This window comes from Crocuta crocuta, unplaced genomic scaffold, assembly GCF_008692635.1.
Source record: "Crocuta crocuta isolate KB4526 unplaced genomic scaffold, BGI_CrCroc_1.0 scaffold30, whole genome shotgun sequence".
Taxonomy (NCBI): Eukaryota; Metazoa; Chordata; class Mammalia; order Carnivora; family Hyaenidae; genus Crocuta; species Crocuta crocuta.
Window position 1 is genome coordinate 10739673 of NW_027528345.1, and position 26674 is coordinate 10766346.

A 26674-nucleotide genomic window follows, 5' to 3' on the forward strand; every position below is an offset into this window, starting at 1 on the left:
AAAGAAACCAGACATTAAAGAATATATACTGCATGACTCCGTTCATCAAGCAAAATCAACCTACAATGTTAAAGATGAAGATAATTGTCTTTTGGGGAAATGGGGAGGTTCTGCAGTGAAGATTTTATATATTTATTTATTTGTTTGTTTGTTTGTTTATTTTGGGGTTTTGTATATTTTGTCATAATTTATGCAGTGTTTTCATTTATTTATTTATTTATTTGGGAGAGTGTAAGTGAGATGGGGCAGAGAGAGAGGGACAGAAGATCTGAACCTGGATCTGCACTGACATGCTGACAGCAGCAAGTCCAATGTGGGGCTCAAACTCCTGAAGTGAGAGATTATGACCTCAGCCAAAATCAGGCACTCAACCAGCTGAGCTACCCAGGTGCCCTTCATGGAGTATTTTCAACTGTGAGTTTTCACTTATGTTTATTATAATTTTTAAAATTTTTAGAAGAAGAATTCAACCAATGCTTCAATTCTAGATGAAGTTACATAGACAAGATTCATCCTCTTATCTAAGACAACTAAAAGAAGGCCACCTAAAATGATTACAGCTCCAGAGCTCACAGAGGGAGGAGAAGTATATTGTGTTCCCAGATGGAGTAAAAAGCTTAGTTCATAGGACATCTTATAGAGTATTCAGACAGGCTTTTGTCTCTTAGTGGGGGCAAAATCAGCTGTAGAGTAAATGCTCCTTTAGTCTCACCTAACAGTGAACAAAAGGATCAAACTACTGCTACATAACTGTGTCCTAATAGTTTGAAAATATTTATAGAATTAGAAAAATACCCAGCATCTAAAAAAATAAAGTTCACAATATCTGACATCCAATAAAAATAGCAAGCAAAAGGAATGACATCAGGGAAGATGGTTGAGGAGGAAGCACAAGGAATCCATCTCTCCAACTAAACAGCACCTGTGTTATCAGAGTCTAACTGATTTAACTAATTTGGGATTCTGGGGTTTATTCAATGCTTTACAACTTTTAAGGGAAGGCTTGGCCAGTAAAGTGTAATTTCAGCCTTTAGACCTATAGCTGGTAACCATTCTCCATCTTCCACCCCTGTTACAGGAAACGTTCCTAGAGCATCTTGCAAGAGCTAGAATGGGCAATAAGGATCTTCTCTTCTAAGTAAGAGATCTGCGTTCTGATTGTGAATTATTGTTTCAGATTAGAGAGGTGCAGATACAAACACAGGCTAGCATTACTGCAATCTCACTGGGTGAAGCAGCTTTCAGGGAATTTAAAGATATAGCTTCTGTTCTTTTCCTTTCAGTTTTCCTTTTTGCCTCTTTGGGAGCCAGACATTTAAAGAGTAGGACATCCGAAAGCAATGATATGTTCAGGGGAATTTAGAAAACCATTATGCATGCCCAGAAAAAGATGCAGGCTGATCCCTGGCACATAGAGATTAAAAAAACAAAACAAAACAGAAAAACCCTGGAGGTAGTGGAGAAGGAGATTCTCATTTTCAGACCTAACATTCACATGTCCAATTTTCAACAATAACAATAAAATCACAAGAGATACAGAGAAATAGGAAAGCATGTTCTATTCAAAGGGGGAAAAGGTTGCAAAAGCCATCAACAAGCAAGACCAGATTGCAGTCTTCCTAGACAAAACTTTAATAAAATAATAAAATAAGTAAAATTTTAAAATAAAATAAAACAGCTGTCTTAAAGATACTTAAAGAGTTAAAGGAAGACATGGACAAGGTCAGGACAATTATGTATGAACACAACAAGAATATCAATAAAGAGATTTTAAAAAACATAAAAAAGATCCAAAAGGAAATTCTGGAGCTGAGAAGTATATCTGAAGCTCCCCCTTCCCCCCCCAAAAAAAAGAAAAAAAAAAAGAAAAGAATAATCCACTAGAAGGACTAAAAAGCAGATTTAAGCACAAAGAAGAATCAGCTAACTTGAAGCTAAGACAATTTAAATGATCAAGTCTGGGGGGCCTGGGTGGCTCAGTCGATTAAGCCTCCGATTTCGGCTCAGGTCATGATCTTGCGGTTTGTGAGTTCGAGCCCCGCATCGGGTTCTGTGCTGACAGGTAGCTCAGAGCCTGGAGCCTGTTTCAGATTCTGTGTCTCCCTCTCTCTCTGCCCCTCCCCCACTCATGTTCTGTCTCTCTCTGTCTCAATAATAAATAAGCTATTTTTAAAAAACTTTAAAAAAATGATCGAGTCAGAAGAACAGAAAGGAAAAAGTGAACAGAACCTAAGGGACCTGTGGGACACCATAAAAAAAAGCAATATATACGTTGTTGGAGTCCGCAAAGGAGACAAGAGAAAGTGAGAGATTATCTTAAAATTATTGGCTGAAAACTTCCCACACTTAAGGAAATACATGAAACTACAAATCCAAGAAGCTCAATGAATCCCAGGTATGCTAAACTCAAAGAGACCCATACTGAGACAAATAATAACCTAACCATTAAAAGCCAAAGAAAGAATGTTCAGAATAGCAGTAGAGACACAACTATCACCTACAAGGATTCTCATTAAGATTATTAGTAGAATTTTCATCAGAGCGCTTCAAGGCCCCAAGTCAGTGGGTTGATGTACTCAAAGTGATGAGAGGGAAAAAGAAAACGTCAATCAAGAATTCTGTCTGTATCTGGCAAAACCGTCCTTCAAAAAATAAAGAAGAAATTAAGACATTACTAGACAAACAAAAGCTCAGAAAGTATATTAATACTAGACCTCTCCCGTAAAATAAGTTAAGAAGAGTCTTTCAGGTTGGAATGAAAGTACTCAAAATTCTGTGGAGAGAAACTAAGATCCTGATAAAGTCAAATACACAGGCAATTATAAAAGCTAATAGAATTGTAATTTTGGTTTATAACCCCATTTCTTATTTTTTGCATTATTTATTTATTATTTAGTTTTTATAATTTTTTTTCAATATTTTTATTTATTTCTAGGAGAGAGAGAGACAGAATCCAAAGCAGGCTCCAGGCTCTGAGCTGGCAGTCAGCACAGAGCCCGACGCGGGGCTCAAACCCACGAACCGCGAGATCATGACCTAAGCGAAAGTCGGACGCCTAACCGACTAAGCCACCCAGGCGCCCCTATAATGTTTATTTTTATCTTTGAGAGACAGGGCATGAGCTGAGGAAGGGTAGAAAGGGAGGGAGACACAGAATTCAAAGCAGGCTCCAGGCTCTGAGCTGTCAGCACAAAGCCTGACAAGGGGCTCAAACTCACAAACAATGAGATCATGACTTGAACCAAAGTCAGGCGTTTCACCAACTGAGCCACCCAGGCGCCCCCATTTTCTATATTATTTAAAATACAAATGCATAAAAAACAATTATTATTCTCTTTGGGGCCATGTAATATACAGATATAATTTGTGACATCAGTAACTGAAAAGAGTGGGGACAGAACAGTATAGGGCAGAGTTTTTGTTTGTAATTAAAGTTAAGCTGGGGTGTCTGGGTGGCTCAGTCGGTTAAGTGTCTGACTTCAGCTCAGGTCATGATCTCATGGTTTGTGAGTTCGATCCCAACATCGGGCTCGGTGCTGACAGCTAGATCAGAGCTTGGAGCCTGTCTTCAGATTCTGTGTCTTCCTCTCTTTCTGACCCTCCCCTGCTCATGCTGTCTCTATCTCTCTCTCAAAAAAAAATAAAACATTAAATATTAAAAAAAAATAAATAAAGTTAAGCTGGAATAAATTCAAACTAAGATTATATAAGTTTACAAACTTATTTGTAACCCCTCTGGTAACCACAAAGAAAATATAGAATATATGAAAAAGGAAATGAGAAGGAATCAAAACATTTCATTAAAGTACACACACACACACACACACACACACACAAGATGACAGTAATGTAAAAAAATAAGGGAGGACAGCTATAATGCAAAGAGAAAATAAATAACAAAATGGCAAAAATTGAGTCCCTCCTTATCAGTAATTACTTTATGTGTTATGTTTTTTCTTTTTTTTATTTCTGAGAGAGAGAGACAGCGTGAACAGGGGAGGGTCAGAGAGATAGGGAGACACAGAATCCGAAACAGGCTCCAGGCTCCGAGCTAGCTGTCAGCACAGAGCCCGAGGCGGGGCTCGAACCCGCAAACTGTACGATAATGACCTGAGCCAAAGTCGGACACTTAACCGACTGAGCCACCCAGGCGCCCCAGTAATTACTTTAAACTTTATGGATTAAACCATCTTATCAAAAGATAGTGATTAGCAGAATAGATTTTTAACATTCATCGATTTTTGAGAGACAGAGAGACAAAGCACAATCAGGAGAGGGGCAGAAAGAGAGGGAGACACAGAATCTGAAACAGGCTCCAGGCTCTGAGCTGTCAGCACAGAGCCTGATGCAGGGCTCTAACCCACAAACCATGAGATCATGACCTGAGCTGAAGTCAGACACTTAACTGACTGAGTCACCCAGGCTCCCCCAGAATAGATTTTTTAAAATTATGAGTCAACTCTATGCTGCCTATTAGAGACTCATTTTATTTATTTTTAAAGATTTTATTTTTAAGTACTCTCTATACCCACCAAGGGGCTCAAACATACAACTCCAAGATCAAGAGTCACATGTTCTATCAACTGAGCCAGTCAGGTGCCCTATAAGAGACTAATTTTATTTTTTAAATTTTTATTTATTTATTATTTATTAAAGAGAGAGAGGAAGCTTGCATGTGGAGGAGGGGCAGAGGGAGAGGGAGAGAGAGTCTCAAACAGGCTTCATGCCCAGCATAAAGCCCCACGTGTGGCTTGATCTCACGACTGTGAGGTCATGACCTGAGCTGAAATCAGTCACCCAGACACCCCCCAATAGATTTTCAACCAAAAAATATGAGAGGTAATAATAAAAGGTTCAATACAGCAAGAAGAATCAGTTACAAATATTTATACACCTGATAACATACTCTCAAAATTTAAGAAGTGAAAATTCACAGAACTGAAGACAGAAATAGTTCTATAATAGTGGGAGACTTCAACAATTGATTTTCAATAACAGAACAACTAGACAGAAGATAAATTAGGAAATAAAGGACTAAAACAACACAGTAAACCATCTAGATATAGCAGATGTATACAGAACGCTTCATCAAACAATAGAATACTCAGTTTTCTCAAGTGCATGTGGGACATTCTTTAGGAGAGGCCATATGTAAGGCCACAAAACAAATATCAATATATTAAAAAATATATCATACGAAGCATTTTTTTACAAACACAATGAGATAAAGTTAGAAACCAATCCCAGAAAAAAAACTAGAAAATTCACATGTGTGGAAATTGACACGTTCTTAAGCAATAAGTGGGTCAAAGATGAAATCACAAGAGACATGAGAAAATATGTATGGATGAAAATGAAAACACAACATACCAAAATTTATAGTATGTAGCAAAAGCAGTGCAGAAAGGGAAATTTGGAGGGAAAAACTTCTTGGAAAAACTTTTTACATGAAAAAAAGATCTCAAGTCAATAACCTAATTTTACACGATAAGGAACTAGAAAAAGAATAATAAACTAAATCTAAAGCTAGCAGAAGGAAGAAATTTAAAAAAAAATTTTTTTTTTAATGTTTTATTTATTTCTAGGAGAGAGAGAGAGAGACAGCATGAGCAGGGGAGGGTCAGAGAGAGAGGGAGTCACAGACTCTGAAACAGGCTCCAGGCTCTGAGCTGGCAGTCAGCACAGAGCCCGATGAGGGGCTCGAACCCACGAACTGCGAGATCATGACCTAAACGAAAGTTGGACGCTTAACCTACTAAGCCACCCAGGCGCCCCGGAAGGAAGAAATTTTTAAACAGTAGAGCAGACATAAATAAAAGAGTAGAGAAAATCAATAAAACAAAAGTTGCTTCTCCCCCCACCACCACCAAAAAAAGAGAAATTGACAACATTGATAAATCTTTAGCTAGATTGACTAAGAAAAACAGAGAAGACTTAAATTACTAAAATCAGAAACCAACATGGGAACATTACTACTGATTCTACAGAAATAAACAGGAGAATAAGAGGGCACTATGAACAATTGTATGCCACTCAATTGGATGACTAGATAAAATGGAAAAATTCCTAGAAACACAAAACATATAAAGACTGAATTACAAAGAAATATAAAATCTGAAAAGGCATAACTATAAAGGGAAATAAATTGGTAAGAAAAATCTCCCAACAAAGAAAAACTCTATGCCAGATGGCTTCATTGGTGGATTCTACCACACTAGAGATTTGATATGTCCTTGAGATAGGCCAGTGAATGTGTATTGCTGGACTAGCCACCTGAAAGCAAACTGGTTCTGGTGGTCTTTATTGACAGATATGAATTTGTCAGATCAGTAGCTGCATACCAGATACCGTGGATGTGTGAATTTGCTCAAGCAATGAAGCCACATATGGCACACAGTTGCAATTAGAGTCACTATCTGGTTAATTAATTTTACAATAATCTAATTTTAGTCTCCAAGATCCCTCTGTCCTTCTGCACAGGATAAATAGGCAAGTTGAATGAAGAAATGATGGGAATCTCCACTATTGCATCTTTCCTTGATGGGGGGAACTTATCTTTACAGTCTCTAGAGATGCAGTATTGGTTTGGGTTTACTATTTTCTTAAGTAAAAGAAGTTTTATTGGCTTCCACTTGGCATTTCCCACCATAATAGCCTGTACTCCACAGATCAGGGAATCAATTTGGGGATAATGCCAGCTGCTGATTATGTCTATTCTGTCAATGCATTTCAGATCTGATGAAATAACCACAGGATGGGTTCACCATAAATTTTTGCAGTGTACCATAGTCATTCCTCAAAGGACCCAGCCTTGCCTTTATTCAAGAGGTTCTGGGTCTGTAAAGCAGCTCAAGTCTGGGTCTGAATGAGGGGCCATGACTCTTTATGATTCAGTTTAGACTTTTGTTCACTTGACCTAGAAGTTTTCTACTTACACAGATCAAATGAGAATTTAGTAAGCTTCTTATCTATTTAACTTCTAGGAACACCATAATCAACTAGCCAATGTTATAGTTCTTTATAAATGAGGGCATTTTGGTTGAAGCTTTGACTCTGCCATCCATTACAATAACCAATCCACTTGGCCTTTGGTGGTTGAGTACCATAACTTGGCCCCTGTCACCTCAGGATTCAATTACTCCCATTATATTTAGGTTTCCCAGTTCAGTGACTGTGTTTCCCACTGTAAGATCTGGCCTAGAAGGGTAATCACAGAGCTCTCCAAGGATGCCCAGACCTCTCTCATAAATTCATTTCTCACAGTCACAGTAAAAGGTATATGTTTTACACTTTTCTGGAGTGGTTCAGTAGGTACTAAGTAACAAATCCACTCTAACATTCCAGTTTCCCCAAGCCTTTGAATTCTTTCCTCTACATTAGACCAGGGCAAGTCTGGCATTTCTTTCTCACTGTGGGCAACCTTTTGGTCCACATTTCAACCAGTCAACCAACCAAATAACCAACCAACCAACCAGTTAGAACCTTTTCTAATTCCCCAAGCTGTAATATTAAATACAAGGTCTCTGCTTAGTGAACCCATATCAACAAATTCAGCCTGACCCAACTTTATGTAGCTTCCACTATTATCCTATGCACTTAATGTCCATGCCTACACATGTACCTGGATTTCCATCTGTAAATATTAGAAAACTCAAGTCATTCTTTTGGAGTGTAGTGCATGTCCTCACGGATCACACTTTGAACTTCACCTTCAGTGCCCTGCTGGATTTGAGTATAGTTATAAGTCTAGAAACAAAAAGATGTGGTGAGAGTAGTTTCTGAAAAAACTCAGCATTAGCTTGCATGGCAGCTGCCTCGAGAGAGGTCATTACAGTTTCTTCAGACAATGCAGGGTCAATTCCTTTGGCCCAGGAGTGGAGAGGCCACTCCTACTATGGGCAAAGAGGCCACTCCCACAGATATGAAGAGGCTGCTCCTATGGAGGATGGAGAGGTGGCTCCCCTAGTGAAGCACACTCATCAGAATTTAGAGGCTTAATGTCCTGAGCTTTATCAGGTCCTTGCCACACATCCCCATTCCAATTTTCAGAGTCCTGTTCCTTCCCAATCAATGCCTTTACTTTAACAGCAGACACCCTGCAAGGCTAGGAATTCAACCTGCATTGTAATTCATCCAGTCAGAGAATGAGATTCTTGGTTTAATTTTAAGCAATCTCAGCCATGCAGCTATAGGAGATAAGGAAACACAAAGAAGCTTTCAGGTCATTCGTGTGGTGCTTGAGCTAGAAATTTGTATCCCTCATCATCCTTTTCTTTCCCCCACTTTATCCAGTGACATTAAGATCTCATTATATTTGTTAGTTTGCCAAAAATGTTTGAAAGTATCATGTACATAGTCACCCAGATACTTGCTTCCTATAAAAGCTATTAGTTAAGAGTATCCAATAGTAATATTTTACATATCTTAATTGACAGACTTTGCCAAGGATTATCAATGCTCTCTTTAATACTGGAAACAGAGTTATTCACATCTTTAAATCTAGTCATATTAGAAAGTCAATTCCAGAAATCCTAAAGCCAATTCAGAAAACTTATCCTTAAGATTCTATTCCTCCAGAACTACTCTCTCTATACCAGACTCTGTATTAGCAGTATTAGCATTCTCCAGAGAAACTGAAACAATGGACTATATGTACACAGATAAATAAATAAATAAATATAGAGGGATATATATAAAGAGATTACAAAGAATTGGTTCACATGATTATGGAGGCTAAGAAATCTCATGATTTTCAGTTGCCAAGCTGGAGAGCCAAGATAGTCTATGGTGTAGTTTCAGTCCAAATGCCAGCAGGCTCAAAAATGTTGATGTTTCAATTCAAGTCTGATGGCAGGAAAAGACTGATGCCCCAGCTCAAGGAAGGCAGGGAGGTAGAGCTCCCTTTTGTTCTATTCGGGTTTTTAATTAACTGGCTGAGATCCACTCACATTAGAGAAGACATTCTGCTTAACTTAGTCTGACTTGAGTGTTAATGTCATCCAGAGACATCTTCATGGACTTACTCAGAATAATATTTGGCTAAATGTCTGGGTGCTCCATGGCCCAGTCCAGTTGACACATAAAATTAACTATCACAACTATCAACACAGCAAAAAACCAATACACAGAGTGGAGGAAAATATTTGCAAATCATATGTCTGATAAGTGGTTAATAACCAGAGTATATAAAGACTTCCTAGAACTCGACAAGAACAAACTCAGTTCCAAATGGGCAAAAGACTTAATAGATATTTTTCCAAAGAGTGTGTGTGTGTGTGTGTGTGTGTATACTTATATATATATATATATATATATATATATATGNAATTCTGAACATAAATGAACTTTGAAGACAAGCTAAGTGAAACACACCAGGCACAAAAGGACAAATACTTTATGATTCCACTTATATAAGGTATCTAGAGGAGGGAAATTCATAGAGACAGAAAATAGGATGGTAATTGCCAAGGTTTGGGGGAAATGGGCGATTATTGTTAAGTGGGTCAGAGTTTCTGCTTGGGATGATGAAAATTTCTGAAAATAGTGTTGATGTTTATACAATACTGTAAATTATTTAATGCCACTGAATTGTACAATTAAAAATAGTTAAAATAATAAATTTTATATTACGTATATTTTACCACGATAAAAAAATTGAAAAATGGGTAATTGCCTGTTTAAAACAGTAAGTAAGAGATAATAAATATTTATAACACATGTAGAAGTATGATATGAATACCACAAAGGCCAAGAGAGAGAAAATGGTAGCATATTACTGTAAGGCTCATACACTATTCAAAAGTGGTAGTTTACCACCTGAAGGTAGGTAGAGTATACTATAAACCCTAAAGCAACCACTTAAAAGATGAAACAGTGCCATAGCTAAGAAATCAATAAAGGAAATAAAATGGAATCATAATAATATAATACATTCAATCTAAAAAAAGTTCAGAAAAAAGTAAATTATATCCAAAGTAAGTAGTGTAAATAAAATAATAAAGATCAGTGTAGAAATGAGTAAAATAGAAAACAGAATTAGAGAAAATCTGTGAAATCAAAAGTTGGTTCTTTGAAAATAACAATAATTCATAATAATTTGTAAACCTCTAGCTGGACTGATAAGAGGAGAGAGAGAGAGAGAAGAAAATAACTAATACCAGAAATGAAAAGTGCCATTATTACATATTCTACAGATAATAAAGGGATCATAAGGGCTTATTGTGAACAATTTTAGGCCAATAAAATTACCTAAGATAAAATGGACAAATTACTTGCAAGATACGAACTGTGAAAGCTCACTCAAGAAGACAGATAACTTGGATAGCTTTGCAATTTTTTAAATTAAATTTATAGTTTAAAACTTTCCCATGAATTAAAACACAAGTCTAGATTGTTCCATTGATTATTTCTCCTTACCCCATCCCAACACTTAGTGGATTCTACCAAACATAAAAGGAAATGCCAATTCTCAACAAAGTCTTATGGAAAATTGAAAATATTTTACTTGAGTTTATAAAGCTATTATTAGTCTGATGCCAAAACCTAAGTATTAAAAGAAAACTACAGGGCGCCTGGGTGGCTTAGTTGGTTAAGCATCTGACTTTTGATCTCAGCTCAGGTCTTGATCTCAGGGGTTTTAAGGTCATGAGTTAAGCCCCATGTTGGACTCCATGCTGGGCATGAAGCTTGCTTAAAAAAAAGAAAAGAAGACTACAACCAACATGTTTTATAAACATAGACACAAAAAATAACAAATGTTAGCAGATTGAATGCAAGATAATATAAAGAGTACTACATTATGAGTGAATGGAATTTATCCACAAAATGTTAAGGTTGGTTTATCAGTCATAAATCAATGTAATTCACTATTTTAACAGATTCAAAACGACACAAAAAATCACATGATTATCCCAATAGTTGCAGTAAAACCTTTTGATAAAACCCAGTATCTGTTCCTAATTAAAAATCTTGGCAGAGGCACCTGGATGGCACAGTCAGTTAAGCATCTGACTCTTGATTTGGGCTCAGGTCATGATGTCAGGGTCATGATTTCATCAGGGTTGTGAGAAAAAGCTCTGTGTTGGAGCCCTAGGTGAGGCTCCATCCTGGACTTGGAACCTGCTTAAGATTCTATTTCGCTCGTGCACTCTCTCTCTCTAAAAAACAAAACAACAACAACAACAAAAAAAAACAAAAACAAGCAAATTGAGAGAGGAAGAGACTTTCTCCAACTTGATAAAGAGCACCATAAAAAATACACTGCTGTAATCATAGTAAATGGGGAAGACTGAATTCTTTCCCTTAACATCATGAAGAAAACAAGGATGTCTCATCACTTCTATTCAACTTTATACCGTTGTTCCTTGTCTACTCAGTAAGTTAAAAAAAAAAAAAAAAACTTGATAGGGGCGCCTGGATGGCTCAGTTGGTTAAGCATCCAACTTGGGCTCAGGTCATGATCTCACGGTTCATGGGGTTGAGCCCCGTATCTGTGCTGACAGCTCAGAGCCTGGAGCCTGCTTTGAATTCTGTGTCTCCCCCTCTCTCTCTGCCCCTCCCTCTGCTTGCACTCTGTCTCTCTTTCAAAAATAAATAAACATTTTCTTAAAAGTTTATTTATTTTTCCCCTCCCCCTCAAAAAAAAAAAACCAGTTTAAATGCACACAGATGTGGGGCCACCTGGATGGCTCAGTTGGTTAGTCTGACTTCAACTCAGGTCATGATCTCATGGTTCGTGAGTTTGAGCCCTGCAATGGGCTCTAAGCTGTAATCATGGAGCCTGCTTCAGATCCCCTCTCTCTCTCAAATTAAAAAACAAAAACAAAAAAACAAACCTTAATTGCACAGACATAAAAGGAGGAATCAGACTGCCTCTATTAACATATGACAAGGTTGTCTATGTAGAAAATCCCAAGGAATATATGAAGAAAACCTATGAGGACTAGTAACTGGGTTTTATTATACAAGATGAACATACAAAAATATATTGTATGTATATATATTAATTGTGAACAATTGAGAATCAAAATGAAAAAACAATTCTATTCATGATACTATAAAAATGTGACATACTTAGGGAGCAATAAAAGATATGCAAGGTATAGCATTTCTGAGAAAAATTAGACCTAACTAAAATACAGAGATATGCTGTGTTCACAGCTCAAAGGACTCAATATTAAGTTCTTAATTCTCCCCAAACTGATCTATAAATTCAATACAATCCCAATCAAGACACCAGCGGGCCTTTTTTCCCCCACTAGAATTTGACAGACTGATTCTAAATTTTGTATGGAAATGTAAAGGGAGAAAGTAGTGTGGATAAAGAGAGTTTTTAGGTTATGAATGTTGAATGTGTCCCTCCAGAAAAAGAAGCCCAAGAAGAGGAAATGGGGATAGAAGAAAGATGTGAGCAAACAAGCTGGGCATAATTGAAAAAGAATGAAATTGGAGAACTAAAAGTACATGATTTCAAGATGATTATAAGACCTCAGTAATCAAAAAAGACACTGTAGTATTAGAATAAAGATAGAGGCTCATGGGTGGCTCAGTCAGTTGAGTGCCGACTTTGGCTTGGTCATGATCTCGTGGTTCCTGAGTTCGGTCCCCTTGTCAGGCTTTGCACCTACATCTCAGAGCCTGGAGCCTGCTTCAGATTCTGTGTCTTCCTCTGTCTGCCCCTCCCCTACTCATGCTCTGTCTCTCTCTCTCAAAAATAAACATTAGAAAAAGTTAAAAAAAAGAATAAAGATATATAAATAGATCAAGAGAACAGTCTAGAGAATCCATAAACTCACACATACATGGTCGAATGATTTTCAATAAAGGTGCAATGCAATGCAATGGAGATAGGATAGTCTTTTCAACAAATGGATCTACAATAATTGTTATTTTTTAATTTTTTTTAATGCTTATTTTTGAGAGAGGGGGAGAGACAGAGCGTGAGTCAGGGAGGAGCAGAGAGAGAAGGAGACAGAATCTGAAACAGGATCCAGGCTCTGAGCTGTCAGTACAGAGCCCAATATGGGGCTCAAACTCACAGACCACGAGATCAAGATCTGAGCAAAAGTCAGCTGCTCAACAGATTGAGCCACCCAGGCTCCCCTGATTTTTGTCTTGTCTTGTCTTGTCTTGTCTTGTCTTGTCTTGTCTTTTAAAAACACCTCAATCAATATCTGACATCACTTACAAAGATTAAGAACAAAATGAACCATAGAGCCAGGCCCAGGGCCAGAGCCATGTTGCACAACCAGTATGACAATGATGTCACTGTTTGGAGCCCTCAGGGCAAGATTCAACAAATTGAATATGCAATGGAAGCTGTCAAACAAGGGTTAGCCACAGTTGATCTGAAGAAAAAAACAAACAACCCCCCCAAAAAAAAAACAACATCTAGTATTGGTTGCATTGAAGACAGCATGGTCAGAGCCTACAGCTCATCAGAAAAAAAATTCTCCCTGTTGACAACCATATTGGTATCTCAGTTGTGGAACTTACTGCTGATGTTAGATTGCTAGGTAATTTTATGCACCAGGAGTGTTTGGATTCCAGATTTGTATTTGACAGGCCTCTTCCTGCGTCTCATCTTGTATCTCTAATTGAAAGCAAGACCCAGATACCAACACAACAATATGGCCAAAGACTGTATGGTGTTGGACTGCTTATTGCTGGTTGATATGGGCCCTCGCATTTTCAAATTTGTCCATCTGCTAACTATTTTGACTGTAGAGCTGTGTCCGTTGGAGCTTGTTTTCAATCAGCTTGTACTTACCTAGAGAGACATATGTCTGGGTTTATGGAGTACAGTTTGAATGAATTGGTCAAACATGGTATGTGTGCCTTACAAAAGATACTTCCTGCAGAACAGGACCTAACTACAAAGAATGTGTCCATTAGAATTGTTGGTAAAGACTTGGAGTTTATGATTTATGATACTGATGATTTACCTCCATTTCTGGAAGATCTTGAAGAAAAACCACACATAAAAGCATAGCCTATTCAACCTGCTGATGAACCTGCAGATAATGCCAAAGAACAAATGGAACATTAAGTCATAAGCCAGTCTATATGCATATTACCAAATGTGTAAGAATTCAGGCTTGTGTACTGATGACAATAATCTATACTTTGAACCAAAATATGCAGGGTGGTCTTATAGTATGTTTTAGGAATCAGTCCAGAAGTGAGCTTTCTTCCAAACAACTTCTCTGAAACCATATAGTGGTGTGGATTTTTCTTTGAAAGTGTCTATATAATCATTTTCTAGAAAGTATAATTATCTGTACTAATATTTTTATATGAAGAGCATAGTGTCTTTGTGGTTTTAAAGACAACTGTGAAATAAAATTTTTTTACTTGCCAAAAAAAAAAAAGACAAGTTGAACCATAGACTAAATGTAAAATCTAGAAGTATAAAACTCCTAGAAGAATACATAAGAGAAAATATTTGTGACCTTGAGTTAGTCAAAGTTTGCTCTGGAAGAAAGAAAACATTGATATATTGGACTATGGAATTTTGTTCTTTGAAAGACACAATTAGTAGAAGAAAAAGACAAGCCACAGAATGGGAAAAAATATTTGCAAACCACCTATCTGATAAAAGTTGTAATCAGAAGACATAAAAATATCCAAAACTCAAAATGAGAGCATAGACCAATAAATTTTTTAAATATCGTCAAAATATTTGAACTGCTAAAGAAGACATATTGAGTGCAAATAAACTCATGGGAAGTTGCTCAAAATTACTAGTCATTACAACAATTCAAATTAAAACCACAATGAGATACTATTAAATATCTTTTGGAATGGTTAAAATTAAAGATCTAGACTCTCCAAACCTTCAGAGAGTGGAATCTATTTTTTTTTTAATTTTTAATGTTTATTTATTTTTGAAAGAGAGGCAGAGCATTAGTGGGGGAGGGTCAGAGAGAGAGGGAGACACAGAATCCGAAGCAGGCTCCAGGCTCTGAGCCATCTGTCAGCACAGAGCCTGATGTGGGGCTTGCACTCATGAACTGTGAGGTCATGACCTGAGCCGAAGTTGGATGCTTAAACGACTGAGCCACCCAGGTACCCCTGGAATGGTTAAAATTTAAAAGACTGAAAACATGAAGTGTTGATAAAGATGTGGAATAATTGAAAACTCATATACTGCTTGTGGGAATATAAAATAGTATAACTACTTTTTAGAAGTTTTTATTTTAATTCCAGGTAGTTAACATACAGTGTAATATTATTTTCAGGTATACACTATAGTCATTCCACACTTCCACAAAACACCTTAATCCTTATCACCTAGGTAAATACCTAGTAGTGTAATTGCTGGATCAGAGGGTAGTTCTATTTTTAACTTTTTGAGGAAACTCCATACTGTTCTCCAGAGTGACTACACCAGTGTGCATTCCCACCAACGGTGTAAGAGGGTTCCCCTTTCTCTACATCCTCACTAACACCTGTTGTTTCCTGTATTGTTAATTGTAGCCATTCTGACTGGTGATATCTCACTGTAGTTTTGATTTGTATTTCCCTGATGATGGTACTAGCACAAAAATACACATAGTTCAGTGGAACAGAATAGAAAAAGAGGTGGCATCTGGGTGGCTCAGTCGGTTGAGCATCTGACTTGGGCTCAGGTCATGATCTCATGGCTCCTGAGTTCAAGCCCCGCATAGGGCTTTGTGCTGACAGCTAAGAGCCTGGAGCCTGCTTCAGATTCTGTGTCTCCGTCTCTCTCTGTCCCTCCCCTGCTCACACTCTTTTTGTCAAAAATAAATAAACATTAAAAAATTTTTAAAAAAAGAACAAAAAAACCCAGAAATGAACCCACAAGTATATGGTCAATTTAACTTCAACAAAGCAAGAAAGAATATCCAATGGTAAAAAGCTAGTCTCTTCAACAAATGGTATTGGGAAAATTGGACAGCAACATGCAAAAGAATGAAACTGAACCATTTTCTTTTTAAAAAATTTTAATATTTTTATTTATTTTTTTTAATTTTTAAAAAATTTTTAATGTTTTTTATTTATTTCTAGGAGAGAGAGAGAGACAGCGTGAGCAGGGGAGGGTCAAAGAGAGAGGGAGTCACAGACTGAAACAGGCTCCAGGCTCTAAGCTGGCAGTCAGCACAGAGCCCGACGTGGGGCTCGAACCCAGGAACCGCGAGATCATGACCCAAGCAAAAGTCAGACGCTTAACCGACTAAGCCACCCAGGCTCCCCTATTTATTTATTTTTGAAAGAGAGAGAGCGAGCTAGCAGGGGAGCGGCACAGAGAGATGGAAGGAGAAAATCCCAAGCAGCCTCTGCACTGCCAGCACAAAGCCTGATGCAGGGTTTGGACCCACATACCATGAGATCATGACCTAAGCCGAAATCAAGAGTCCAAAGCCCAATCAACAGTCAGTCATAGGCTTAACTAACTAAGCCATCAAGGGACTCCTGAAACTGGACCACTTTCTTAACCATAAGCAAAAATAAATTCAGAATGGATTAAAGACCTAAATGTGAGACAGGAACCATCAAAATTCTAAGGGAGGAAACAGACAGAAACAGCTTTGACATCAACCCTAGCAACTTCTTACTAGATGTGTCCCCTGAGGGGATGCCTGGGTGGCTCAGTCAGTTAAGCGTCTTACTTCAGCTCAGGTCTTGATCTCACAGCTCGTGAGTTTGAGCCCCGTGTCCAGCTCTAGGCTGACAGCTCGGAGCCTGGAGCCTGCTTCGGATTCTGTGTGTGTGTGTACACTCTCTCTCTCTCTGCTTCTCCCCTGCTCACACTCTGTCTCTCTCTCTCTCAAAAATAAACATGGGGCACCTGGGTGGCTCAGTCGGTTGAGCGTCTGACTTTTGCTTGGGTCATGATCTCACAGTTGGTGGGTTTGAGCCCTGCACCGGGCTCTGTGCTGACAGCCAGCTCAGATCCTGGAGGCTGTTTCAGATTCTGTGTCTCCCTCTCTCTCTGACCCTCCCCTGCTCACGCTGTCTCTCTCTCTCTCAGAAATAAATAAAAATATTTAAAAAAATTTTATAAAAAAAGTAAACATTAAAAAATTTAAGAAAAAAAAGATGTGTCTCCTGAGGCAAGGGAAACAAAAGCAAAAAGACTAAAAAAACCAAACCAAACCAAACCAAACAAAAAACTATTGGGAATTTACTAAAATAAAAGGCTTCTGCACAGCCTAAGAAACAATCAACAAAACTACAAGGCAACCTACAAAATGGGAGAAGATTTTTTTTTTTGGAGAAGATATTTGCAAATGACATGTCTGATAAAGGGTTAGTATCCAAAATATATAAAGAACTTATAAAACTCAACACCCAAAAAACAAATAAAACCCAAACCAGTTTAAAAATGGGTTTTTAAACCCATTTCATGTCTTAATAGAAGACATGAATAGACATTTTCCCAAAGGAAACATCCAGATAGCCAACAGATATATAACTACTTTTTAATAGTTTGGTAGCTTATTTTAAAATTGAACATTTACATACCATATGACCCAGCCATTCCAACCTAAGTATTTACCCTGAAGAAATGAAAGCATGGGTCTACAAAATAAGTCATGCAAAAGTACACGAATATTCATAGCAGTTTCATTTGTAACAACCCCAAGCCCAAAGCAACCCAAATGTCTATGCCGTGGAAAAATACTCAGCAATAAAAAGAATGAATTATTGTGGCACCAGGGTGGCTCAGTCGGTTAAGCGTCTGACTCTTGATTTCGGCTCATGTCACGATCTCATGGTTCATGAGATCAAACCCTGCATCACGACCCACATCAGGCTCTGTGCTGACAGGTTTTTTTAAACCTAAAAAAAAAAAAAAAAGAACGAACTATTTATATCAATAAGAATGTGAATGAATCTCGGGGTGCCTCGGTGTCTCGGTTGGATGTCCGACTTCAGCTCAGGCGCTGGTATCACTGTTCATGGGTTCAGGCCCTGCGTTGGGCTCTGTGCTGACAGGGCAGAGCCTGGAACCTGCTTGGGATTCTTTGTCTTCTTCTCTCTCTGCCCCTTCCCTACTTGCGCTCATGCGCGCGCTCTCTCTCTCTCAAATATAAATAAAAACATTAAAAAAAAAAGAATGTGGATGAACCTCAACATGATTATGCTAAAAGAAAGGAGACAGAAGAAAGTAGATGCTGTATGATTCCACTCATAAAATTATTTTAAAATACAAAATAATCTATAATAAAGAAAACAGATTGTCAGTTGCCTAGAAATTGGGGTAGGAGTGGGGAAGGGTGTGTGGGAGGAATTGTAATGGAGCGTGAAGAAACTTTTCCAGGGTGATGGGTAAGTTCATTATGTTGATTGTGGTGAACTGTGATTGTGTTTCACAGGTTTTTATGTATATCAAAACTTGTAAAAAATATGCAGTTTATTATGTTTCAATTATATTTCAACAAAGGTGTAAAAGCAAATACCAGGTTATTGTTCTTTGTTGTGGAGAGTTGGAGCAGGAGTAAGTTTATGTGGAGAATGAGAAAGTACAAATATTTAGCACTCCTTAAACATAGGAAGAAACTTCCCTGAATTAATTTATTTTAACCTGATTGGTTTTGTTGTAGTCTGTTTGAGAGACTAGAATGCAGTATAGCCTTAATTGTTTGGGGTTTATTGGATTGTTATATTATTTAAGCTTTCTGTTCATTGTCCATGGATTTCTCTTGGCCAATAAATTTCCCTTCCATGAGGTGTCTGGGGGAAATAAAAGGAGCTGGAATTCAAACCAAGCTCCTTCTTCTTGTTAACAGCTGTTTGACAAAAGCTCAGATGAGAACTGATGAAAATTATTAACTGAAATTAGATACTAATATTAGCTGTAGATTTTAATTTTTCCCAATCACTCAATAGCGCACATGATTTATTTCTTAAAAGGTTTGATTAATTCTGATAGGAAAGTTAAAGAGATTAACGTAAAATTGGAGCTTGTTATCCACAGAGTCAGGTGAAATTATTATTTGAAATCAAAGTTACCTCAAACACAAAGATCATGAAAATAAATGAGTTCTAAAAAAAATGTAGCTTATCACTGAAGGGTAGAAAAGAAAGTTGTAATCTAAACTTCTCATTTACTACCTACCTCTCTGGCTCGATTAAGCTGTGCTTGCTCAATTCTAGAGATGACATTCTGTACTGCCAATGGGATTTCCAGCTTAGGGACCTCTGATTTATAAAAGGGTATTACGGACATGATGGTGGAATCCACAGCTCCTTTTTCTGATTCAGATTCGCTTTCTATCCCACTCTCCATTTTGATAAATATTTTGAAAAGTTGAGTTATTTTCTTTTATTTCTTCTCTTTTCACTGAATTTAGGCAAATGATAATGTCCACGAGGAAGCTAGAAGTCTTTCCTGCTTCCAGAGATCGTGGTTTACCCTGTTACTATTTGGTTGTTAACCATGGTACTCCAGTCCTGGTGATGTCATAATAGATCCATTGTGTCTTCAATAACTTAGGCATTTCAAGAGTGCTTACTATATGCAAAGAACTAGGCATTCTATACGCTGTGACTGTAGAAGGGTGAAGGGGGGTGGGAGGGTAGGAAAGAATAGACAACAGGAACACTAGAAAAAATAGAAGATATAGTCCTGCTTAAATAAGCTTAAAATCTAGGTGTTAGAACTCGAGATCCAGCATATCAAATGCAACTCCTGATTCTTCTCTCTTCCTGAGATTTTGCTTAAGAATTTTTAAGCCTGTAATCGATTAGGTGTGCTACAACTTCTTCAGCTGCCCCTCTACCTGTCCTAGACATGTAATTTGGAAGACATTGTTTGAATGAAGATCATACTCTTTGCATTGCTTAGTTACTCATTTTTTCAAGGAACTCGACTGAAGATTTTGAATTTCCATAGTTGGCTGGAAAAATTGAAGGGAACACTGGGTGCTGCTTTTTAACTGAAAGCGGAATACTCTGGGCAGCTCCTTTGATGCCGAGAAGGTGAAAGGATTTGGGTCACTGGAGCAATTAAAGGAGAGGGTGGTTTTGTTGGCTGTGTAGCTTTTTTTTAATTGAAAAATATGAAACAGTACAGAAAGTAATATTACAAGTAGTCATGTGCCTATCATGTAGAATGAACAAATATTAACTTTTTGTAATATTTGCTTCAGAAATTTTTAAATAAAATTAAGCATTGGAGATAAAGTTGGAGTCCCTTTTAGTGTTCTCCCTAGACTCCTTCCTTCCCCTCTGCCGCTTTTCAGAGGCAATGACAAGTCATGAATTTGATGTAGTTATGTCTAGTCTCTGTTTATATAGTTTTATTATTATGTAACTAGGTGTATGTATTCATTAACTATCTAATATCATTAAGATTTTCTACAAATTATGGATATATAACTTAATTTCTCTATAGGCTTCTTTTTTTTTTTTAATGTTTTATTTATTTCTAGGAGAGAGAGAGAGAGAGACAGCATGAGCAGGGGAGGGTCAGAGAGAGAAGGAGTCACAGACTGAAACAGGCTCCAGGCTCTGAGCTGGCAGTCAGCACAGAGCCCGACGCGGGGCTCGAACCCATGAACTGCGAGATCATGACCTAAGCGAAAGTCAGACGCTTAACCGACTAAGCCACCCAGGCGCCCCTCTATAGGAGCTTCTTAAGTTGAATTCTTGCTGTGCGTTTGTGAATTTAAATAATTTATATGTTTCAGTCCTTCAGAGAATGGGAATCAGGGGTCACAAAATAGTTGTCTTTTAAGAAATCAATCAATATACGTCAAATTAAATATTTTCCCTTCTAATATTCCACTAAGTTATCCCCTCCTCTGTGTTCCCAAAACACTTTGTAAATTTTCTATTACAGTACCTATCTCATTGAAATGTAACTATTTTTGTCTCTGTCCATTAGTCAGTGAACTTCTCAAAACCAGATGCTGTGTTTTAGTTTTTTCTGTTTTTTTTTTTTAAGCATTTGACATATTCGTCCTCAGTTTCTCCATAGAAATTTTCTAAAGTTTGGATATTCCTTATAGTCTCAGATTCCATTTCCATGGAAATTTTCTAAGCCCCAGAGCACTTTCTTTTATTGTTAGATTCCCACCCCCCCAGTCATAAAAACTATTCCCTCCTTTTCCATAATCACAATTCTGTCCAGTCAACAAAATTACTAATGTTTTCTGAAAGGACTACAATTAGAATTTTTAATAAACGTGAAGTTTGATTAAAATATCTATCATTATGCAGCATTCCTTGAAATTATCAATCTAAGCACTTTGTTGATAATATTCGATTTTGAGATCCTTAAGTAACTTTATTTCTTGTGACTTTTTTACATTGCTTACTTACCCCAGCACGCATTCACAAAGCAGCCTACATGCTTGTCAACTAAACTAATTTAGGATTGTTGTGCTTTCTCCCTCTCTCATATTTTTTATGCAGCATGAACTTCATCAGCAACTGGAAATGAAGGCTTTTTAAAGCAAAATTTAAAATCTCTCTTCTTCCCTTTCAATTTGGCAAGCATTTGTTGAAAGATACTACTATGTGGCCACCATTATCTCACACTGTGAAGAATATATGATAGGGAACTGTGAAGAAACTAAAAAACAAACGAAAAAAGAAAAAAATTTAAGATAGAATATTTGAGCACTACTAATAAAGGACATGAAGAAGCAAGGGAGCAGTGTCTTTGGGAAAGCTCTATGGAGAGAGAAGGTTGATTGACAAATGAAGACATTCCAGATAGTGAAGACACCTTGAGCCATGGCTTTGGAGGTGAGTGTTGAGTTTTTCTTTCAGGAGAAAGGTGAGGAGATTGATTTAATTGAGATGAAGTAATGTTGAATTTACTGTGGATCAGGTTAGGGAGAGGAGGTATACAAATATCAGGAGTTTGATGGAGGAATTAATTTAGTATCTAAGTGAAAAAGTGAGACGATTCATTCAAGGTAAAGTAAGGGAGATTACATGGGATCAGAATGGTAAGGTCTTGAAAGCAAGTAACAGCAGTTTGGTGAAAATGAAACCTTTAATTTAGAAAGATTGTTGAAATAATAGAATGGAAAAAACCAGTAGAAAAAAATTAATACATAACTATGTCAAAAGTAAGTGTCTGAACTAGGATATAGAAGTAGGACTGATAGAGAGGGATAAAGCTTACTAGGTATTGCTCAAGATAATAAGAAATTTGGATCATCTAACAGAAAAGTATAATTTTTTAGTTTTGTTTTTGTTGGATTTCATTTGACATGACATAACCTCAATGTAGAGGCTATCCATACAAAGTGTTATTAAGTAGCATATATGTGGATTTATGTAAACACAGTGCAAAGTTCTTTAAAGGTGTGTCTAGGAGAAACCCGCCCTCCTAGAGGGCTCCTTCACATGTAAAATGGGAGGATAAAACCTATTGCATAAGGTTGTTTTTAAAGATTAATTCACATAAAACACTTAAAATAATGCCAGGCACGTAGTAAGCTTTTAATATACAGTACTGGCTATTAATACATTTACTATTACTTCTGCTTGTTTTTTTTTTTTTCTTCTCGACTGTTTCTGCGAGCCACCACCTTTTCGGAAGGATTGGGCGTCTGTCCAGTACACCTCACATAAAGTTGCCTTTTCACCAGATCTAGATTTTGAACTATGAAGACTGCGTAATTGTTATAGCAGTAGTAACCCTCCGTTTGGCGAGGGACAAAACGCGTAAGATTTTTACACACCCCCGTGGTACAAAATGGTGCCTTCCTCTGATTGCTTCCCTCCTCCCCCCAGGACTTATGATAGTACATCCCGTACTGGGGTTGGAAAAGGTAGCGCAAAAGTTGAGTGCGCCGACGGCTTTCTCTTCTCCCGGAAGTAATTGGTTTCTAGAACCGGAAACAGTTGCTCTTTCAAGGGAGGTGGGACTGGGCGGGTCAGGCCGCAGCGGCTGACGGCGGGGGAGGAGCCGGGTCCACTGCCGGGTGGAGGGGCCTGGAGGGTGTCCTTATCCTAGCGATTGGGGCTCGGGCCTGTAAGCCCGTTGGAGTCGCGGAAGCGAGAACGATTGGGCCGAACGGAGGAAGACATGTTGCTCTTCGTGGAGGTGAGTGGACTTGGTAATGTCCAGCTGTGAGGAGAGCAGGAGTGTGGAGGCGCCGGCCGGTCCCACCGCCATGTGACTTTCCAGGCCGTACACGCCGCGGAACCGGCAGATAGGCTGACACAGCACCTGGGCCGTGCAGGCCAGCGGCTCCCCTCAGCGCTCCCACAACACTTTAGGAAGCTGTGGGAAGTGAGGGGGAGAGAATTGAAGGTGGAGAATCGAGGCTTGTCTGGTGTGGCGTGAGGATCTGAGGAAGGAGGAACCGTCCCATATGNCCGAGGAGGGAGGAAGGGGAAATTTGGAATAAGTGTGTTGAAGAGAAAGTTGAAAGCTTCTTCTTAGCAACCCCCACCAAATTTTGTTTGGTTCCCGTCCCTAAGTCTCTGGAACGTTCTGTGGGTGGAAAGCGAATTACTGTGAACGGAGGAGACGCCAGTAGGCTTTGGAAGCCTTGAAAGGCACCGCTTTGACCTTTTGTAAAAGTTACTCAGGCAGTGGCTCCGTGATGAGGGGTTGGTTTTATGAACGGATAAAAGCCCTTATACAAGGAAAATTCCAAGCATGAGAACAGCATAGTCTGGGGAAAGCCGTTTTTCATATGTTGTTTAACAACTGAACTGCTTTTATTTTAACTGGAACGTCTGCTGGCCTGTTTTAGTTTTAAAGGTGGTGGATACCTGCCTTGCACAAATACGAGGTTTAATTTCTCTTATTTCTGTCTTTTCTCTTGTGTGCAGTGAGCATCAGCTGACTGCCTGGCTAATGCTTTGAGTAGATTCCAGATCATATTGTTCTTGCATTGTGAAAACGTCAAACCAGCAAAGCTGCAACTTCGCAACTTGGCACTTGTTAACTATGCCCATAAAAAGAATCTTTTCAATGAGGGAAGGAATTTACAGGTTGTATAATGGATCGAGAAGCCGGGGCCAGGTTTTTTTTTCGGAGGGTGGGATGGATCGTACTCGTAATATTCCGGTTTAAAGTAAACACTTGATTAAATTTTTTTAAAAAAATCTAACTGACGGCGTGTAGCTGATAAATTAGAGATCTTTACATTGGGTTTTAAAGAGCTACTTTAGAGTATGTCTAGTAGTCTGGACATAATAAACATTTATTGGGATATTCGAAGTAAATCATGAAAAGATTTGCAATTACTAAACCCATTCTGTTTACCATTTTTTATCCTCATTTGGGGTTTTTTGTTTGTTTTGGTTTTGGGGTTTTTTTGTTGTTTTAAAATCATATTGATAAATCAGTATGATTTTAAGCCGTGCCATTTTGTATTAGGAACGTTATGCCATGCAGATGCTTTAGATTTTAAGTGTGTATGTGTTCTGGTGGGCAAGTGAATGTGAACTTTTATTTATATGAACATGAATTCCAAAATAAACTTTCGAGTTCCAAATTGATTCCTTTGGCTTTGTTAAAATGTGAACTTAAATAATAGCTCCATTTATTGAGTGTTTAAGCTAGATCCAGTCGTTTCTAAAAACAACTGCAGCGTTTAACAGATGAGAAAACTGAGGTGGAGAGGTTAAGTAACTTAGAAGTAGAGTAGTAGTGGGGCGCCTGGGTGGCTTAGTCGGTTAAGCGTCCGACTTTCGCTTAGGTCATCATCTCGCGGTTCGTGGGTTCGAGCCCCGCGTCGGGCTCTGTGCTGACTGCCAGCTCAGCGCCTGGAGCCTGTTTCAGCCTGTGACTCCCTCTCTCTCTGACCCTCCCCTGCTCACGCTGTCTCTCTCTCTCTCTCTCTCCCCTAGAAATAAATAAAACATTAAAAAAATTTAAAAAAAAAACAGCAGTAGAGTTGGGGTTTAGATACAGGTCATTCTAATGCCAAATCTTGACTCTTATTGAACTGTTACATGAAATTAATATTTCCATTAATCACTTTCTTTGTGAATCAGTATGTGGTTTTTAATTTTACTCCTATAATGAATTATTGAAAATTAACAATGTCACTAAATATTTGGGGCTGAATATATGGTATTAAAATCAGTAAGAAAACAACACACTGGTCATTTTGCGTGTTTAAGCATGTTTGATCCTTATAACTATAGGAATAACCTATAAGATTTGGAAATTATTCTAAATGAGCGAACCAAAGCTCAGTTTGATGTCTAAGGTCATTCAGGCGCAAATAATGTAGGGACTCAAGTCTGAAGTCTGGCATCTAGAACACAAGTCTCTGGCTCCAGAACTTATTTTTGCACTTTTCCCTAAGCCAGGGATCCTGAATCTGGGTCCTTAGATAGAATTGAGGAAGTCAATGAACTTTGCTGAGGAAAAAAGTTTTTTTGTTTATTTTTACTAGCTTCTAATTAAAATCTAGAATTGAAATTTCAATGGATGCAACAAGAAATATTTTCATATATTGCACTTTTTGCATGTATCTTGAAATATTGTTCATTAGTCCTTGTTACTATATGCTTAAAAATCTTGTTATTTAGGGGCACCTGGTTGCCTGAGACGGTTGAGTGTCCAACATCAGCTCAGGTCATGATGTCACAGTTCCAGGAGCTCATGCCCTGCATTGGGCTCTGTGCTGACAGCTCCAATCTGGAGCCTACTTTGGCTTCTGTCTCCCTCTTTACCCCTCCCCTGCCTGTGCTCTTGTCTCAGTCTCTCTCTTTCTCTCTCTCTCAAAAATAAACATTAAAAAAAATTTTTTTAATCCTGTTATTTAATGCATTAGTAAAGAAATACATTTATTACTAAGGTAGAAATTTTAAAATATTTTGATAATTATAACATAATTGGTTTATTTTCTGATTCTGTACATTTTAAAACTTAAAAACATATCCTAAAAAGAGATCTGTAGATTAATTGGACTACTAAAGGGGTCTATGGCCTAAGAGAGGTTAAGAACCACTTTACCATAAACCAGGTTGCTTGTGGATCATGTTTGGTGAGACTACTCTAATCTGGAATTGGAGTGCTTTGCAGTTGTGTCCAAAATATTGTGTGCATTTTTCTGGAAAGATCTCTGCTTAACTAGTTTATAACTGGAATTCATGGGAGAGATAATAGTAAATATAATAACACTATAATAATAGTGATGTACACATATGTTGTGCTTATCATGTGTCAGGCCTAGTAAATGTTTTTGCATGTATACATTTGTAGAAGCCTGACTGTGCGGTAGGTAGAATTGTTATCTCCATTTTAGAGGTAAACTAAGGCACCAAGACTATAAGAAACTTGCCTAAGATTATACAGTTAGTGAATATTGAAGCTAGAATTAGAACCTAGCTATACTGTAATAGAAATCTATAGGCAGACAGGGAATCCTATTTTAAGGAACACTTAGATGTAACTTTTTTTAAATTTAGTCTTGCAAAGAGCTATATTGACTTCAGTAGTTTATTGGGTTTTTTTCCTCATTCTGTTCTGAAGGAGGCAGATACAATGCCTGGCTTTCTGAGAAGAGGTAAAAATGTTTGGATAATTCATAAATAAACATTTTTCAACAAAAAATGAGGGGCACCTGTGTAGCTCAGTCAGTTAAGTGTCTGACTTCACTCAGGTCATGATCTTGCAGTTGGTGAGTTCAAGCTCGGTGTCAGGCTTGTACTGACAGCTCAGAGCCTGGAGTCTGCTTCAGATTCTGTCTCCTGTCTCTGCCCCTCCCCGCTCATGCTC

General features: G+C 38.0%; 2 protein-coding genes and 1 pseudogene across 6 annotated transcripts in view; 2 read left to right on the plus strand and 1 right to left on the minus strand.

The window, feature by feature from the left end:
- FAM186A (family with sequence similarity 186 member A) overlaps positions 1 to 21303 on the minus strand; it is an 82197-nt gene extending 60894 nt beyond the window's left edge. The window contains exons 1-2 of the mRNA XM_077753672.1: positions 21292 to 21303; positions 19085 to 19288 (exon numbers count right to left, since the gene is read on the minus strand). Of these exons, the coding sequence (XP_077609798.1) occupies positions 19085 to 19288; positions 21292 to 21303 (216 nt within the window). The remainder of the gene's footprint in view (positions 1 to 19084; positions 19289 to 21291) is intronic.
- LOC144222886 (proteasome subunit alpha type-1 pseudogene) lies at positions 13236 to 14047 on the plus strand (annotated as a pseudogene).
- The window catches only part of LARP4 (La ribonucleoprotein 4), an 82383-nt gene continuing 75275 nt past the window's right edge, over positions 19567 to 26674 (plus strand). For 3 of the 5 annotated variants that reach the window (XM_077753365.1, XM_077753368.1, XM_077753366.1), the window contains exon 1: positions 22900 to 23032. In XM_077753365.1, the coding sequence (XP_077609491.1) occupies positions 23015 to 23032 (18 nt within the window). In that variant the 5' untranslated portion in view covers positions 22900 to 23014. Of the gene's footprint in view, positions 19948 to 21384; positions 21721 to 22899; positions 23033 to 23911; positions 23932 to 26674 lie in introns of those variants that run through there. The other 2 variants (XM_077753367.1, XM_077753370.1) reach the window with 2 other exon arrangements.